Source organism: Erigeron canadensis, chromosome 8 (assembly GCF_010389155.1).
Source record: "Erigeron canadensis isolate Cc75 chromosome 8, C_canadensis_v1, whole genome shotgun sequence".
Taxonomy (NCBI): domain Eukaryota; kingdom Viridiplantae; phylum Streptophyta; class Magnoliopsida; order Asterales; family Asteraceae; genus Erigeron; species Erigeron canadensis.
Window position 1 is genome coordinate 38,099,878 of NC_057768.1, and position 18,735 is coordinate 38,118,612.

Here is an 18,735-nt window from a genome sequence, read left to right on the forward strand (position 1 = left end):
CCTCGACGGTATTTTCCAATAAAGGATATGGTAATGTGGTATCGTAGGTACTCCAAGATCCGCTTAGTGCATGACCCTTTCGTTGTACGATTAGCACACACCATACACGTCTGAGGTAAAATTCACTTGTAAAAAAAAAAAAGATAAATAGAAAAGAAGAATAACAAGAAATAATTTATATATGCAAAGGTTGCAGTAACTCAAATTAGATTAATGGTATATGGTATCTCACATAAATCTCTCGGTGATGTAAGACTCAAGTTCAAGTATGAGGGGATAAAGTTTTATCCCAATTGGGGAAGGTTTGAGTAACTTCTTTTTACAAGGTATTATGGGTAGCTATACGTAAATGTATAAAAACTTTTTTTTAATGTATGGAGTATCGCAAAATTTCCTCATTAGAAATGTTATAATTGTAGCAAGATTTACAAGGGATATATCATAATTTTCAGCGATATAATTAAATTTTAAGAATCATTGAATCGGTGCAAAGGAATCATTTAAAAAAAATAAAATTAAGTTGCTACTTGCTAGTGGGAGCTTGTATCCTAATGCAAGAACAACTTTTATATTTTGAATTAATGTCAATGATTCCATAAGTTTTGTGAAAAATACTTGAAAATGATGTGATTAGGGAATATGTTCATCAATTGTTTAATCAATTTGAGAGAAAAATTTATATAAGAATCTGAATAAGTTGAATCTATAGAACGTTCATCTATCACATATGTAATGGAATGCAATTAAGATTCGGTTCATCGGATTATGTTAAGATGGTATAAGATTTACATCTAATCTAATCTAATCTAACTATATTAAAAACAAAATACTCTTTTCTCTTTCCAACTCTCTGCCTTTAAAATACCCAAAATACTTTTAGTTTTCAACACATTTTTAACTCACACTAAATCTACTCAATATATCCCTAAAATATTTTACACTCATATTTATCCAAACTATCTATCTACTTTATTAATTAATTTAAATATTTCCACCTGATATCTCTATAATATTCTTAATAAAGTTATTTACAAAAGATACATCTCTTAACCATAAAATAACTACACTATCATTTACGTCAATTACTGTAAGATTATAAACCACATCGTTACCAGCACCACCACTAGCACCACCCGTTGCTGCGCGCCGCCTCATTGTACGGGTACCCATCTGATTATTTATAATTGTATTGATTATTTTTTTAATGACATTCTGATTTTATTTTTTTTCTATCAAAGTAATAGAGGAACAGGGCGCTGTGGCATCAAATAAATAGATTATACAGGTTTTAGAGTGAGCTAGGCTGCTTTAATTTGGACTAACTATGGAATATGCAATTGCAACACTTCATATATCAGCTGATCGATCAACCACCACTATTATATTATATATATAATTCAGACAAACGTGTTTCAAATTACAGAAACTTGATCATTCACTTGTACATCGTTCTTGAAACAAGATACTGAAACACTAACAGCATGGTATGTTATGGAAGGCAGAAATGCGTTTCTTAATAAAAATCTAACGTTGTTACGGATTCATAATGTTCATTATCCATTCACTCCAAGCAAACTATGATATTAGTAATTAGAACTCAGAAATTAAGCATATTTGACGAAATGTTAGCAAGTTGGATTTCACCAAGCTTTCGTCTAATGTCGGTTGTCTCTTCCTTCAATCGTGCATTTTCTTCAACAGCTTGCTCATGGGTCTTTAGTACATGGTTCAACTGCTCCATGAGGCTCTGGTTATCAGTTTTAAGATGGGCTAATTGTGACAAAAGCTCATCGAGTTGCCTTTGTTTCCTTGTCCTTGATCTTCTAGCAGATTCTCTATTAGATATCATTCTTCTTCGTTTCCTCTCGGTGATGATGCCAATTTGTTGCTCGTCGGCTTCATCAGACGTTGAGTTGGTGCTGATAGACGAAGGGTTGTTTGGGGAGAAGTATTGATCAGGGGGTTTGGTTAAGAAAGAGGTCATATGAAGCACAGAAATAGGATCTTGGATGTTAAAGTTTGTAAAGAAAGGGGGTGAGTAATCTTCTTCAGGAGTGAAGTATTGAAATTGTGGAGTCATGGTTGTATTTTTTGTGAATGTATCCAAGAGGGGGATTTTTTTCTTTGTAGATGATTCAAGGTTGAGAATTAAGTTAAGAGAAAAAGAAAAAAAAAGAGTGAAGTAGTAGTCAGTTTTATAGGGAGAAAGATGTTGGGATTGGTTAAGTTATATGGTAATCTAAGGCCAACAAAGTGATGAAGTAGTGGTCAATTGGTCATCCTACTTTTGTGAGCTATGCTGATCTTATGTAAGGGACTAAGGGGAGATTTTGTTATAAGCTATAAATATATATATATATATATACTTGGTATTTAGACATTCATTAGTTAAGATTGTTAGCTTTAGATTGTACATATCGATCAATCTGTTTTTAATTTATACGAGTTTTAATTTTTCCTCCGTGACGGATTTGCCTTTTAGATCTCACATGGAAGCCAATGAAATTAGACATGGGGAAAAGGTGAAACAACTTCAAAGATCGGAAATTGGTAATGTGGTTCGGTTATAACTAATGTCTTCTTATAAGTTGTGAGTTGTGACGGACTACGTGTTGTATGGAGTTTTGATGGCATAAATGATAGTTTGTCGTCTGGGTTATACAAGGCTTTAGTTGGTTTGTCTGGTGATTAGTGTTTTGAACCATATGTAAAAATGTAAGATGTCAGGGTCTTGATTCTTCAAGAATAGAAAGTTTTCACTTGGACTATCTTCAATAGTCAAGGCGCTTAGCTATCAAGTTATATGTCATATTATATCTTTATAAACTTAAAATTTATATAAATCTTTAAAAACCTAAGTTTACCTCCCCCAAACATGCTTATATATCTTTAAACTTTTCCCATCAGACATCACCATACATTTTTACACAACAAAAAAGATACTATAGATATCCTAAATTAAAGGTGTATTATTTGCTAAATATATTTACCCAGAATTTTTAGCTAAAAAATATACTTTAACGGTCATAGTCTAAGTAGCTTTTATTTCGGTGTAACATATATTTTTGAGAATACTATTTTACTAAAAGTAAAATAAAATAAAACGTATTTATTAGTTTTAATTTGGGCTAAAAAGTTACATAAAACATCGTGTTTATTAAATGGAGTCTAGCCCTTTCGAACTTCGCTGCTATATCTTCACCCATGTTTTTTTTAACGGTAAATTTAAGATCAGCGACATGTCTCTTCGTATATCCAACTCTAATTTTAAAGGAAACCAATAATGGAAAACCCTTTGTCTCCATTAATGTAGGATTTGAACTCAACATGTCTCAGTCTTAAACTCTACCATACATATACCGATCAATCTTTTCATGATTGGTAGCTTCACCCATGTCTTGACGGTTCAAAACTGGATATTACGCTACACTATTTTAAGTAAATCGGTTTCACAATTTTGTGGCGCAAAGCAAAGCACTCGTCGCATTCAATCATGTAGTGTAAGAATTACCTTGATTTCTAGCATCATGCCTAACATTTTGTACGATCTTGGACCTTTTTATCACTTCAGGTGTACGGTGTACCAAATCTAGTGGCTAGACTTATTTCATTACAAGTATCAAATTGTTCTTATTTTATTACAAGTATCAAATTGTTATTTCTACTCGCCCATAATTTTATTTTAATTTACAGAAGAATTCTACTTGCCATACGTATAGTTAATTTTATATGTTGGCTGAGAGCTGTCAATTTTGACACAACACCTGTTAACACAACACAACATGACACTAAATCAACAAATTTCGTGTTTCACATTAACAGATTTTGAATCGTTTTCATGTTTGAAAAAACTGACACGATAAAAATTATGTCTTGACAAGTTAGGAGGTTTTACACGATAAAAGTTTGTGTCTTATCTTATTGTGTAACATTTTAATTAAGACAATAATTGACCAGTTATTACTTGCTAAAAAGCTTATTAAGACACAAATTAACTAGTTAAGACCCGTTAATACATGTTAAGGAACCCGTTAAGAAATTAATTGACCCGTTAAGACCCGCTAATACCATTAGGACCTGTTGAAATATATATTAACAGATTTTTTCATAATTCTTATCGTGTAACCTATTACAAAACTTGTTTGAAAAAAATGGTACGATTGGTTATTGTGTCGTGTTTATCTTCTTTCTTAACAAGTTTGCATCTTAACATGTTTTATGTAATATGTTATATCAGCTTTATATTGACATTTATACTAAAAAGATGCAAAAATTAATGTATGTGATGGTACAAGTTTGTGAATGTCAAGATCTTAAATACCATCATTATATTTTCATATATACAACTCATGAGATTATATCAGAATTCTATGATCCTATTAAAATATATGTAAGAGTAAATTACATATATAAACAATTCATGTATCTGTTTGTTTATTCACTATCGTATTAAAAAATAAACCTCATTTTTCTGATTAAGCTTTCATTACGTTGTCATACTCATACACTATATGTTTATCTTATCTAAATGTCAAAAGAAGTGAAACTAACATGTAATAACTAATATAATACAAAACGAACTTGTGTGAAACGTATCTTAAAACGAATGAGAAATAGATTACATCAATCCTTCCAATAAATAAGAGCCACAAGCTGCTACCTATGAATCAAAGCAACCAATGGTAAAGTGACATAACCATTGTTAAGAATATGGGATTTTTAAGTGCTCAAATAAAATATGAATATGAATTGTTAGCTCATCATCTTTTAACCTAACTCCAAAACATGGAATAATTATACTACCTAAAAGTTGTCAATTTCAAGCTTTCCTCAACCCCATTAATCATCGGCTTATGTCATATATAGCACTTGGAAGTACCTAATGCTTCACGATTGTGAGCCACTAGCTTGCTAAGGTTTATTGTTAGAGATACTATCCAACTATAGATATCAAATAGTTTACATTCATTTGTGGTTTGTGGATAAAATTATGTGGCTATAAGAAAAGGGTTATTCCACTCAAAGTTGGAGTCGTTGGTCATTACTTTTTAATCTTGTAATGGTCACTACTCTTTAACCTTAGGGTTAAGTAAAAACATCTGAGTAATAACAGTGTAACACCATTTCGGTAATTGGTAAGATTAAAAAGACTAAATATTACAGTATACGATTCGGCTCTCGATGAACGCATTGAGTTTTTTAGAATGAAATTTATGTTTTGAAGTATGCGTCATAAAGAAGCATGTCCTTGCAACCTTTTTACAATTTTTGTTTTTTTTTTTTTTCTATGTAAGAAGATGCAAATCGTTTTTTCACCCATCCACCCTTTAACTTTTACCTTGTTTACCATTTATCCTACCTAATTGTCATAAAAAAAAATAAAAATCATCTATTCCACGTAAATATATTGATTTTTACTTCAATTATGAACTTCATAAAGTTATTATCTAATGTAGCAATTTTCTTATTAGCACTTAGTTTATATAGGTTCACTACATACAAATATACAATAAAGTTGATAACATTCTTTTGATATACAAGTTATTTAGAATTTCCACTACAAGAAAGTTATCTTTACTGCTTTTTTAATGTTTTTTGGTTGACGTCTAATATTTGCCACCAATAAAGAAAGTAGTCACTTAATATGATTATTAAACAAAGTTAGTGTTAAAAATAACTTTGGTTTCTAATAAAATTTGTGATAGAATTTTTTTTTTTAACGTTCGTGTCACGGAACGGCTAGTCATTACATCCATACGGACGGCAGTCAATAGCGACCGATCCACGAAGTTAGGGACCACATGGGAGAAAAAACCTACCAATTTAACCGGTACAGAAAGCACAACGTTAAATTGAGTGACCATTTACGATAACATTAGTCACCACTCAAAATTTGAATTCTATGATAACCATTAGGTTCCTAAGGTACAAATTTAACATGTTAGTCATTAAATTTGGTCATTACATAAAACTGGTGGACCCATTTATTTTTCTTGTAGTCTTTATAACAATATGTATGCGTGTTCTTAATTTCTTATATACAAATGGCAGCCTTTTTAAAATTTATTACCAACTTGATTTTTGGTATATTTTTCAAATGAGAACAGTTTGAAATAATTTAAAAAATAATTTTCTTTTAATATTTCTTTTAACCATATGATTATTATGATTTTATTACACTTACTAAATCCATCATACATACATACATACTAACACAGTTACACGCTTGGGCCTCTTTGTCTTCATTTGCTGACGGCAAGGCCCAAATTACTACTTTTGGAACAGCCTCAACCCAATTCAAAAAAATTTCTTAGATCCGATACTTAACTCTTACAGTCTTAATTACTATAGGCCATTCAAGTTTGGACCTTTAATCAAAAATTCAAAATTGGCATCTACATATATTCCATTATTATTAATACTTCAAGACTACAGACCCATTCATATATCAAAAAAATTTGACAAGCTCTAATGTAAAGGAGGTGATCCTTTTTTATGGCAATTACAATAACCTTCGTTACAAAAGCCATCGTCAGGTTCGCAAGCAATCTTGCAAACTTCGGGATCACATTCAAACAGAACCTGGTCGATGCTTGGTGAAGGGGCGCTTGAAGGAGACAATGAAGGCCATGCTGCAAAACATCATGTGAAAAAGATTAAATATAGCATAACATACATATAAATAAACAATTAAACATGGAAGCAACAAATTAAACATCGAAAAGAGAAGATGAAGAGAGTTACCTAAGGAAGTAGCCAAGATCATGGTTAAGAAAAATAGTGTTTTGTATGTCTTCAAATGAAGGTATTCCATGGAGATATATTTCTTATATTTTGTTTGATCACATCATACCAAAGCACTCCTATTTATATGCAAAAGAAGATGAAAGAAATTAATGTTTGGAAGGCAAGTGTATAATCAAAATGAAACGCATAAGTATTTATGGCAACATATTAATTTTTCGTAAATTTACCTCTCAATATGTTGTTACTGAATGATGATTCGTTATTTAACACATGATAATGAGAATACTAGCTTAGGGGCGTTAATTTACAGATATATGATTATTTATTTTTATTATTTGTTCCAAATTTTTATTTAAGAAAATAAAATGGGTTTCTTTGAAAATTTGAAATATAGTTTAGTTGTTTTTATTTTCTAAGTTAAATTTGTTAAATGAATCTCTAAGGGCTTTCATTAAAGTGAATTAAATAGTTGTCTCTTACTATAAAATCAAGGGTAGACTTTTGATATGAAAAAATACAATTTTTTTTATGAAAACTAGCACGTTACCCGTGCAATGCGGCGGTAGTCGTGGCGGCGACGATGTGGTGGTAGATACGACTATTTGTAGTAGATGAGACGTCGATTGATGTAGATTATTAATGGGGATATTTCAAAAAATAAAAGATTGATAGTATATAACTTAATCATTAATGTTAAGGGGTAGTGTAAGTAAAAATATTTTAGTGCTAAGTAAAAATATTACATATTTTAAAGGTGGTAGATGAAAATATTATATGGAAGGGCATTTTAAACATTTCTCCATGTAACTTTCAGCATGAGGGTATTTTCTTTAATAAGTAGTATAGAAGTATAGATTAAGTAAAAAACCTAAAAAGTAGTAGGAGGAAACATTAAGTCATTTCATGTTTAGAAATCCATATGTAAATAAGAGAATAACCCTCAAGGCAATGGTTTAATATTTTTTTTTTTTAGGGAAACGATTCTTGTTCAATGCTATAAAAATATTAATGTCCACATATTGCATGTAAATTTTTAAAGAAAAACCAACATGGTTTTTATAACTGCAGCCTGCCGAGTGTCCAATACGGCAATACCCACCCTTTTTATGGGCTGGATCCGCTCCTGAACATCAAGTATGGGTCAATTTTCTGGACGTTTAATGATGCACTTTAATGAATAATATATGCAGACGAGATGGACGTGGACCAAGGTGTGTGAGAATGTGAGTTGTGACCCCTATCCCGTCACGTTTCTTACTTAATCGAAAGTTTAAGCACATAATAAATTTAAATTAAATATCTTCATATATCTAGAGCATAGTTGTCGACTCATAACTTTTGACTCGACTCAAAAACATGACTTTTGACTCATGACTCGAAACGTGACTCTTAACTCGTATTAGTCTGAACATTTTTATATACTACATAATATTGTATAATAATATAAGTCTAACGTATTTATAAACAAAATATATGTTGATTAATATGTTATCAAAATATCACATATTCGATACTTTTGAGTCATAAACTTACGTCCCCAAATGCGTATTAAAAGGATAAAAATACATATATAACATACAAAATAATGTAACCATAAATATGATATATAGTATATAATCGCATTATCGAACTACAACAATCATAAGTTTGCGACTCGTATTTACTCGTTCCAAATTCACACTGCAACTCGTAAGAGTCAGGAGAAAAAAGAGTCACCCATCGAGTCGCCTTATTTTTGGTGTAAATCGACTCTTAATTGGCCAACTCGTAAGAGTCGAACTAGTATAACTACGATCTAGAGTACTTGAATAAATTGATTTATATTTTGTGCTTTTATTAGCATGAGATAATTTAATGAAAATTGGATTATGCCATTTTGCTTATCATAGCCGTAGGAATAGGGATTACTAACATGTCATAAGTATGTAAAACGATACTTCAATTGTTTAAATTTTGTAAACACAATGTCCGAACAACTTATGCGTATAATTACTTTATTATTGAGCTTTATAAGATGGTACTAGCAAAACCTAATCAATTATTTAGTAAGGAGGTTTGAGATTTTTAATTAAAAAGGAAAACCTCCTTACTAGCAAAACCTAATCAATTAAAAAGGAAGTTTTGAGAGAACATTTGTCACTACTAATAAAATCTTCAAGCTGTTAAAAAATTTTATTGCGATCGGTGATATGATGAATTTTTGTGGTGGGATGTGAAAAGGGGGATGAAGGGATGAATTGTGAGTTAGGGTTTTTTTTCTATTTGTTTTTACGTGAGAGAGAGATAGATGTTGAATTTTTTTAAAGACATTTTAGTCGCAGTCTATAAAATAGAAATAAGGATGTATTAAAATAAAGAGTAAATTAGACATGTTAAGTTGTTAAATTTAAGAGAGGGGAGTTGAATTAATGGAGTATAGATAAGGATTTTCATTTTCAATCATAGTCAACCGAATATTAAAAAGATACAAGATACATAGAGTTGGGTTTCGACAAGCCCGAGTCTAGGACAGACATTACATTAGTTTGGTGGTGTTTACGTTTTATTTTATTTTTTCCTTTTACGTGCTAAATAAGCAAAAAAAAATGTTTCCGAAAACACTTTATTTAAGTGCTTTTTAAAAAAGTTTATAAAACAATATTATATTACTATCCCTCTAGCTTTAAGAAAAGATATATGTAATTTCTGATTACCTTTTAAGTGCTTTCGGTAATTCCCAAAAGCCAAAAGAGAAAGGAAGTTGGTTAGTATTTTTCGATGAAACTTCCAAAACTGAATCTATTTAGTTTCAAATTTGAGGAAATTTAATCTTCCTTCCATCAGATCAGGTTATGTCGGAATTGATTTGGAGTATTTGACGCTCCACTGGGTCACACCCCTGATCCAATTAGGTAACAGTTTAAGCTTATAATTGCCTTACTTATTAATCTTTAATTTTGAAGCTTTCATTTGACTATTTCAAACATATTATGCCCTTGTATGTTTATGTATGTATTTTCGGCCTATATATATATTGTAGCCTTGTAGGATCTACTGATCATCTAGTTAGTAACAACTGGAGTATTTAACAAAACCAGTGGTAGGAAGTTTGTGCACAAAAATATGAAGTCAACTGCTGGAAGTTATCCTGTGTCGTTGGCGGTGGTTATCGGTGATAAGGGAGCATCGAAAAAGCAAATGAGAGATGCCAAAAAAGAAGATAATCAACTCCCATCGTCTGTACGCGAGGTCCTTTCAAACAACGATCTTTTGATGGAAGTGTTACTAAGGTTGCCATTGATTTCTATTCATTTGTTCAAATCTGTATCTAGAGGTTGGTTATCAATCATCACAGACCCTCATTTTAGTGTACGCCGAAGCCAAAACCTTAACATTGACCCCCCTACTGGCCTCCTTATCCGGAAACCTCAATCGTTCATTCGGTATGAGTTTGTGCCATTGGATACCAGAATTCCTGCCAAAAAATCACCATTGCCCTTCACCTTCCCCTTTGGCTCCAATGTTGAGATCCTGCAGTCCTGCAACGGTCTGTTACTTTGTTGTGACAAGACTAAGGGTAATACGTTTTACGTGTACAATCCATCTTTTAATCGGTTTAGGAGGCTTCCACAAGTCCATTCTAATCGGGTTAACCGGTTTAGTCTATTTGATAGTATGAAACTGGCTTTTGATCCCGTGAAATCATTTCATTACAAAGCTGTGTATGCCGAAGACATACATACCCGTTTTGGTTCCTCCTACATTCAAATACAGACTTACTCTTCAAAAACAGGCGTTTGGAGGGTTTGTGAGGAACAGTTTCCCCTTCATAGTTTTATAGGATTTTATCGTGGAACATATTGGAATGATGCTATTCATTGGTTAGATACTGCGAATGGGGCTTCGCATTTCAAATTAGATATACAAGATCTGTTATTAACAAAGATACAAACCCCTGTAGCTATGGATAATGAGGTGCATTATGATCACAAGTTGTTTGTGTCTTCTGGTCATCTGATTTTTATTTGTATGGTCTCTGCTCGTTGTCGGCAGTTAAATGTTTATGATATGATGAATGGGAATTCTGGGTGGTCATTAAAGTACGTTGTTAATCTTGATGATGTCATGATGCTATTCCCTACAAGCTGGATTTTGTCTGGTGATAAACAGTTTTTTTGTGTTCGGTGTGTCATGTTGGGAAATAGAGAAGAAGACCCGCTCATTGTCATGGAAGTATTTGGAAAGGTTATTGAATACAAAATCATGTTAAACACTGTCCGTAAGATCGATGATTTGGGATCTACATCTACTGGCTCGTCTGCAATGAAACCTAGTAACTTTGACAGCTTTGAGTTCATTGCATCTTTTGCTGGTGTGTGATTAAACTTTATGTTTGAGGTACTCTGATTTTTGTGTTACATGGTCGCTTGGTGAAACCCATTGCTCAAGAGATTCTCTAACGATACTTTATGTAATGCCCTAAGCTTACTGATGAGCATGAGGATCAGGTACCCGAACGAGGTGTTGGGAAGGTATGATAGTATGTTAGTTATGGTATCTCATTAAGTGATAATTGTGATAAAAGGCACTTGTAGTTTGTGAAGTGTTGTTGTAATCGTTTAGACTTAACAACTGTTAATGATTGTTTGTGCTTAATGATGCATTTTCAAGCAAAACTTGTGGTTTGAGTTGTAGCAGTATTTTTTTTAACATACTCAATTGCTTTGTATACTCCATGAAGGGAATTGAATTGATGCCCGATCAATTTAGTTCAAGATTTCACCTACGCTTTCCCACTTTTATTCCATAGATTAGGGACTACTTACCTTCCCCATAATTTACCACTTTTACACATCATCACTAACCAATAAAAACCTTTCACCTCAATTTTCCCCAAACTTTCTCACATCACTGGCGTCACTTTCATCAAACTCTCCCAAATCTTAACCTCATCATTTCTTATTCTATTTATTTTTAATACATCAAATCTAAAATTCTATAAAAATAAAACATATACATACATATATAAATATAACTAATAATAAACAAAATAAAAGTACAGGAGGCTGAAAGATATGGGAAAAACGAATATGCTTCTAGAAGCATCCTACTTCTAACATCCGTCTCACAATCCCCCCCCCCCCCCCCCCAAAAAAAGTCATGGAAATATGCAGCATACTTGTTAACCCTTAAAAATATAGTTCCAAACTTTCTATATTGACAATCTAGAGGGACTGATATGTAATTGATATAAATAAAAGTTAATTAAAAAAGCGATCTGCTTCTTCAAGATGTATATATAGATACATATATATATATATATATATATATTCCACCATTTACAATAATAAAAGAAAAAAAAAAGACGGAAAAAAAACTGACCATTCAAAAGCCTCCTCTCTCCTCTTCCCTTCCATCGGTGAACAACCATGCGTTTAGCCTTCTTCCTCCTCTTGGTAAAGAGGATGCAACCGTGTACCCGCGCGACGCCGGTATTGGTAAACCCCAACCTCGTGCTCACTCCCTTCCTCCTTAGGGTGATGGGTTTGGTAGTTAATGACTCAATGACAACCAAACACTTGTCAAATGAAATTTGTCCCGTTGAATGTCATGCCAAATTCTCTCTTCTCAAAGGAAATTTGTTTGGTTATATGTCATGCCAAATTCTATCTGACTATGCCAATCTAGGATGTCGATGACATAATGCCAAAAACATACACTGCTTGTTGTCGCCGCATAGTATTTACTCAAGGAAAAAACCAACGCTAAGAAGAATTGTGTTTTTTATATCTAAAAGTGAAAAACCAAGAAGGTTTTCCATAGAAATATTTCTTAATTTATTTAATCACATCATACCAAAGCACTGCATGCTACTTGTATTGCTACTTATATGCAAGATTTAATGTTTTGAAGACAAGTGTATAATTAAAATGAAGGGTTTTGTTTAACTAGCGTCTCTAGTATATTAGTTATGATATATTTATTGGAGCCGAACTTTTAAAAAGTTTAAAAAATATTCATTTAATTATTAGATTAAAAACATGATAAAAAGCCTCTATCTAACGTTTTTTTATATTTTTTTGGTTTACAAAATTTGTTATTGGGCTTTTGGGCCTTCTACATGTCAATATTATCTATCCAGTTTTTTTGTTTTGTTTTTTTTTTTTGGTTTGTTTTTCTCGCAAAATAAATAGTTTAATTATTTTGACCTTTTTTCTTCGGCCAATACCATTATTAGTGTAAAAAACAAGTTAAAACGTTCATATTTTTTCGGCTCAAGCCCAACAGCTAAAAACCAAACCAAAACCGAAACGACTCAAATCGAATCGGAAAACCGAAAAACCAAAACGTTGAGAAACGACGTCCAACGGTTTTGAAAAATGAAAATCCGATTTAATCGGTTTGACTTTCTATTTTTGACCCGTCAAAACCGACCCAAACGACTCAAGTACACCCCTACACTTACCCTACATTACATTCGTATATCCATAACATACTACATCGCATTAGGTTTTTTTTTTTTTCCAATTTGGTGGTGTTAAATTTTGTTTGGTGTGTTTTTTTTTTTTTTAACATGTGAAGCAAAAAAGACAGAAAGTATTTTTTTTTTTTATCAAACTTTCAACTCTATTTTGTTTTAAATTTGGGAAAACGAAAGTTTAGATCAATTTAATCTTTCTTATTCCATCCGATCAGGTTAAGTCCGAGACGATTTCCACTCGATCACACCCCTCATCCGATCAGGTAACAATTTAAGCTTATCATCGTAATTTGTCTTAGGGATCCATCAGCTTGTTAATCTTTAATTTTGAAGCTTTCGTTTAATGACTGTTTCAAGCTTATATGCCCCTTATTTTTATTTATGTATTTACAACCTATATATTTAATTTAGGATCAATTTTGCAGTATCTTAGTTTATTATGGAGAATTTAGATAATTATTATTAGCACAATAAAGTTTGTACCCTGATATCATCTACACTAGTTATTAATTAACAACTATTTTATTTTAATCAATGGTAGCAAGTATATATTGTGCATGAAAATATGAAGTCCATTGCTAAAGGGTATTCTGTGATCGGTGGTGGGAGAGCGTCGAAAAAGCAGATCATGTATGCCGAAAAAGAAGATAATGAACTCTCATGGTCTGCACGCGAGGTTCTTTCAAACAATGATCTTTTGATGGAAGTGTTACTAAGATTACCATTTATCTCACTTCATTTGTTTAAATCTGTATCTAAAGGATGGTTATCAATCATCACAGACCCTCATTTTAGTATACGCCGAAGCCAAATCGTTAACATTGACCCCCCTACTGGTCTCCTAATCCAGAAACCTCACTGGTTTTTTCGGTATGAGTTTGTGCCATTGGATACCAGAATTCCTGCCAGAAAATCACCATTACCCTTCATCTTCCCTTTTGGCTCCAATGTTGAGATCCTGCAGTCCTGCAACGGTCTGTTACTTTGTTGTGACAAGACTAAGGGTAATACGTTTTACGTGTACAATCCATCTTTTAATCGGTTTAGGAGGCTTCCACGGGTCCATTTTTCTGGTTCGGTTGGTCTATTTGATAGTATGAAACTGGCTTTCGATCCTGTGAAATCATTTCACTACAAACTTGTGTATGCTGAAGACATACATACTCCTATTGGTCCATCCTACTTTCAAATACAGACTTACTCTTCACAAACAGGCGTTTGGACGGTTTCTAAGGAACAGTTTTCCCTGCAAAGTTTTTTAGGCTTTTATCGTGGAATATATTGGAATGGCGCTATTCATTGGTTAGATACTACGAAAGGGGGTTTGCATTTCAAGTTAGATATACAACATTTGTTATTAACAACATTACAAACTCCTGTCACTATGGGTATGGAGGTGCATTATGATCACAAGTTATTTGTGTCTTCTGGTTATTTGATTCTTATTTGTATGGTCTCTGGTCAACGTCGGAAGTTGAATGTTTATGATATGAGGAAGGGGAATTCTCGGTGGTTAATAAAGTACGTTGTTAATCTTGATGATGTCATGACGCTGGTCTGTGCAACCTGGCGGATGTTTGGTAATAAACAAGGTTGTTTTAGTGTTCGGTGTATTGTGCTGGGAGATAAAGATGAGGATTCACTTATCGTGATGGACGTTTTTGGAATTGTTATTGAATACAAAATCAAGTTGAAGACTGTCCGTAAGATTGATTATTTGGGATCTATCGGCTCGTCTGCTAAGGAACTTGGTAACTTTGACAGCTTTGAGTTCATTGCATCTTTTGCAGGTGTGTGATTTGACTTTATGTTTGAGGCACTTCTGATGTTTTGGATTATATGGTCGCTAGGTGAATCGCAATGCCCAAGTGATTCTCCGAGTGGCATTAAGCTTACTGATTAGCATGTGGAAAGGTATGAAAGTATGTTAGTTATGGTATCTCATTAGTGATGATTATGATAATGATGTAAATCGACTTGTTGATACATTTTCATGAAAAAACTTCTGATTTGAGTCATATCAGTGATTATTCACATACTCAATTGCTTTCTATTCTCCATTTAGGAAATGGGAATTGAATTGTTGTCAGATCAATTTGGATTAAGATTTCACCTAATGGTTTCCCACATTTCTTCGATAGATTAGTTATTAGTTATGTTCACCCGTTTACAACCGAACTAATATCAAGTACATATGTATTTCGAATTGAACCTAGATTTAATTTATTTTTTTTAACCATAAATAGAACTCACTGACCATTAGCTCATCCGATCATTTTCATTCCTCATAGAAGAAAACCCTCCAACTGGTCTAACATGGAAACCCCAATGTTATGTCACATGTGGGATGTGGCCATGTGGGACTCAAATGGTCAAACCCATGACCTCATTATTGAAGTCTCTAGCACTATACTCTTTTTTTTTTTTTTGAACGGCTCTAGCACTATACTTAACCATGTAAACTAAAGGATATTAGCTCATCAGTAATCTTTTTTAGCCCCAGATAATGGTACTAGTTTATCAGTAAGTGATAGAAAGCAAGTTTCATAAATATAGGAATCAGTGCTTGTATGTAATTTATAGGTCAAGTGTCGAATTTTTTGTACGGATAATAACTTTTTGGAGAGAGTTGGTGCAAATACGAACCTTGCTTGAGAACTTTGTAAAACTACGAAGACCGGTGTCTCAGACACCGGTTTTAAGTTTTTAGAGGTAAAGCCGATGTCTTAGACACCGGTCTTGGTGGACGTGGCAAATTTCTAAGCAAAGCCGGTGTCTCAGACACCGTTCCTCTGTTTCACGACTAAAAGCGGTATCTTAGAGACCGGCTCTCTGTGTTTGCCTGCCAAAACCGGTGTCTTAGACACCAGTCCTCACACGTGTCAACTTTCCTTGTCTGCTCACGAGTTCTTTTGATTTCACAAGCAACCATTATTTGATTTGAAAGAGCATAGTTTTGGATTTATATGAAGTCACAAGACTACAATATTTGGATTTAAGCAACTCGTGACGTTTCATGCAAGATTCTCCCAAATTTCACATTTCATATATACATTTCATGCAGAATTAATATATCACATTTCACATACTCTTCAAACTTTTCACATACTCTTTAACACTTTCATATATTCAAAACAACACTCAACAATGGAAGTAAATTTCCAACCAAGATCCGAACCAATAAACAATGAACTATTATGGTTACCAAGCATGCAAAAACATCGTTCGTATGCTATTTTCAACAATGTTCCAGGAGTAGACGCGCCACTTAAAGCAAGAAGGGGTGATAGAAAGCTTTTAGATCATGTTAAAAACTTAAATTTTCAAATTAATCCGAATGTTTTTCGGTATATTAGTGATGCTGGTTTTGGGGGCGTATTTAAAACCGGGTTCCACTTCTTGGACCATGCTCTTATCACAACACTTGTTGAAAGATGGCGTCCAGAGACGCACACATTCCACCTTCCTGTGGGTGAAGCGACAATAACAAGATGTTCAAGTTCTGTGGGGTTTACCTATAGACGGACCCGCTGTAACCGGCACGTGGCAATCATTGGAGGCATTGCAGTGGATGTTATACTATCATGAATGGTTGGGTTTTGTTCCAAATGATAGAGATATCAAAGGTGGTAAAATTATAATAACCGCTTTAGTACATCAATTGGACGAAAACTTGGAAGATACGGAGGAGGCGTATCAACAAAGGGCAAGAGTATATATTCTTGCCATGTTAGGTGGACATTTATTTGTTGATGCAGGCCAAAATGACGTGTCTTTAAACTTCCTAGAAAATATTGAAGACCTTAGTAGGGAAGGTCGAAAAAGTTGGGGTAGTGCTGTACTTGCTTGTTTGTACAGACAATTATGTACAGCAGCAGAAAACTATGAAACAAAGAGTATAGCGGGTCCTTTGGTGTTGTTTCAATACTGGGCATGGGTGAGAATGCCACACATTTCTCCAAAAATTAGAAGAGGAGACGATTATGATTTCACTTATTGTTATGCTTGCAGGTATATAGTTATACTCATTTATACAAATATATATATATTTATATTTACATCTATTAACACCCACTTATAATTATGTTGATTATAATTACTCTTTCAATATAGGTGGAACCAAACAATAATGACTTTTAAAAATGTCCCTTCCCATGTGGTGGTCACTTTTCGAGCAGCATTAACGGCATTGAAAAATCATGAATTTGAGTGGACACCATATAATGGGATCTTACACCAACTTCCACAAGATTGTAGAGATGGAAGTGATATCTGGGCATACACTGGTTGGTTGATTCATTGGAGTACGGTAGAGCCGCATGTTGCTCACCGTGTTACAAGACAATTTGGTTTGGTACAAGACATTCCGGTGAACGAGTTGTTCTTGTCACCTACCCAACACAGAGAAATTCACGATACGTCACGTACTGGATAATCCCGACAACAGTTCCATCTAATCCAGAAAATGTGGTATTTGTAGTCAACCCGGCCATAATAGGAGTAGGTGTCCTAATAGAGGATAAGATGTTTGTTTTCTTTCTATGTATTATTAAATAAGATGTATGATAATTATGTTTTAAATAAACTATTTTAATTTAAATTTAATGTTTTTAATGTATTTTATTTTCATAATTTTATTCTTGATGATGAAACATGAATGCTTAAAAACAATTTATATGTTAACATACATATTTCTATTCATAATTTTATTCAATCATATCAATTTCTATTCATTTTTGGACAAATTGAAACATGAATGCTTGTTAGTTGTTATCTGTATGTACACAAGCTCAATATGTACAGTGATTTTTTTTCTTGTGAACTCAAAAGAAAGAAAGACTCGTAAGAAATAAAAGGGGGGCTCGACACGTGTGAGGACCGGTGTCTAAGACACCGGTTTTGGCAGGCAAACACAAGAGCCGGTCTCTAAGATACTGATTTTACTCGTGAAAACAGAGGACCGGTGTCTGAGACACCGGCTTTGCTCAGAAATTTGCCACGTCCACCAAGACCGGTGTCTAAGACACCAGCTTTACCTCTAAAAACTTAAAACCGGTGTCTAAGACACCGATCTTCGTAGTTTTACAAAGTTCTCAAACAAGGTTCGTATTTGCACCAACTCTCTCCAAAAACTTCTTATCCGTACAAAAAAATTCGTCTAAGGGTCTATATCAAACAATAATGATTAAAGACTACTAACTGTGGAGTAAGTCGTGATGTGGGGCTCGCGGTGATCGTGGATTCAAACTACTACGAGTATTGTCTTGCCCATCCACAATAGAAAAAGAACTTTCTTTCATTGGGATATAATTATCACATGATATTTGCTTAATCTTATTGAGTTAAGAATAACATAATATTATCAGCTCACATGTTTTACATATTTTCCTAGATACATGTTTATTTCAACTGACAATTTCATGAGTATAACCTTAACTTTAATCCTACTTTTAATAATTTTTTCACATACATGTTCTTTTTCCTGTTACAATCACATGAAAGTGATAGTGGATTGCAATTACAAAAGT

The 18,735-nt window shown here is 33.2% G+C and overlaps 4 protein-coding genes across 6 annotated transcripts; 3 read left to right on the top strand and 1 right to left on the bottom strand.

The window, feature by feature from the left end:
* Window positions 1-1,597: 1,597 nt before the first annotated feature.
* LOC122610777 (basic leucine zipper 43-like) lies at window positions 1,598-2,094 on the bottom strand. Its single transcript, XM_043783735.1, has one exon. It carries the CDS (start codon window positions 2,078-2,080, stop codon window positions 1,598-1,600), a length of 483 nt encoding a protein of 160 aa, XP_043639670.1. The 5' UTR covers window positions 2,081-2,094.
* Window positions 2,095-9,437: 7,343 nt separating this feature from the next.
* On the top strand, window positions 9,438-11,402 carry LOC122579029 (F-box protein At5g07610-like). Of its 3 annotated transcripts, none has more exons than XM_043751110.1 (2): window positions 9,438-9,638; window positions 9,767-11,402. In XM_043751110.1, the coding sequence occupies exon 2, from the start codon at window positions 9,850-9,852 to the stop codon at window positions 11,104-11,106; it is 1,257 nt and encodes a 418-aa protein (XP_043607045.1). In that variant the 5' UTR covers window positions 9,438-9,638; window positions 9,767-9,849; the 3' UTR covers window positions 11,107-11,402. The 3 variants fall into 3 exon arrangements, with proteins under 3 accessions (XP_043607045.1, XP_043607046.1, XP_043607047.1); XM_043751111.1 differs by having other exon boundaries at window positions 9,775-11,402; XM_043751112.1 differs by having other exon boundaries at window positions 9,825-11,402.
* Window positions 11,403-13,395: 1,993 nt separating this feature from the next.
* Window positions 13,396-15,188, top strand: LOC122580346 (F-box protein At5g07610-like). The gene is made up of 2 exons (XM_043752618.1): window positions 13,396-13,470; window positions 13,749-15,188. The coding sequence occupies exon 2, from the start codon at window positions 13,773-13,775 to the stop codon at window positions 15,003-15,005; it is 1,233 nt and encodes a 410-aa protein (XP_043608553.1). The 5' UTR covers window positions 13,396-13,470; window positions 13,749-13,772; the 3' UTR covers window positions 15,006-15,188.
* Window positions 15,189-17,131: 1,943 nt separating this feature from the next.
* LOC122609819 (serine/threonine-protein phosphatase 7 long form homolog) lies at window positions 17,132-17,756 on the top strand. The gene is made up of 2 exons (XM_043782762.1): window positions 17,132-17,218; window positions 17,321-17,756. Exons 1-2 carry the CDS (start codon window positions 17,151-17,153, stop codon window positions 17,640-17,642), a joined length of 390 nt encoding a protein of 129 aa, XP_043638697.1. The 5' UTR covers window positions 17,132-17,150; the 3' UTR covers window positions 17,643-17,756.
* Window positions 17,757-18,735: the final 979 nt, after the last annotated feature.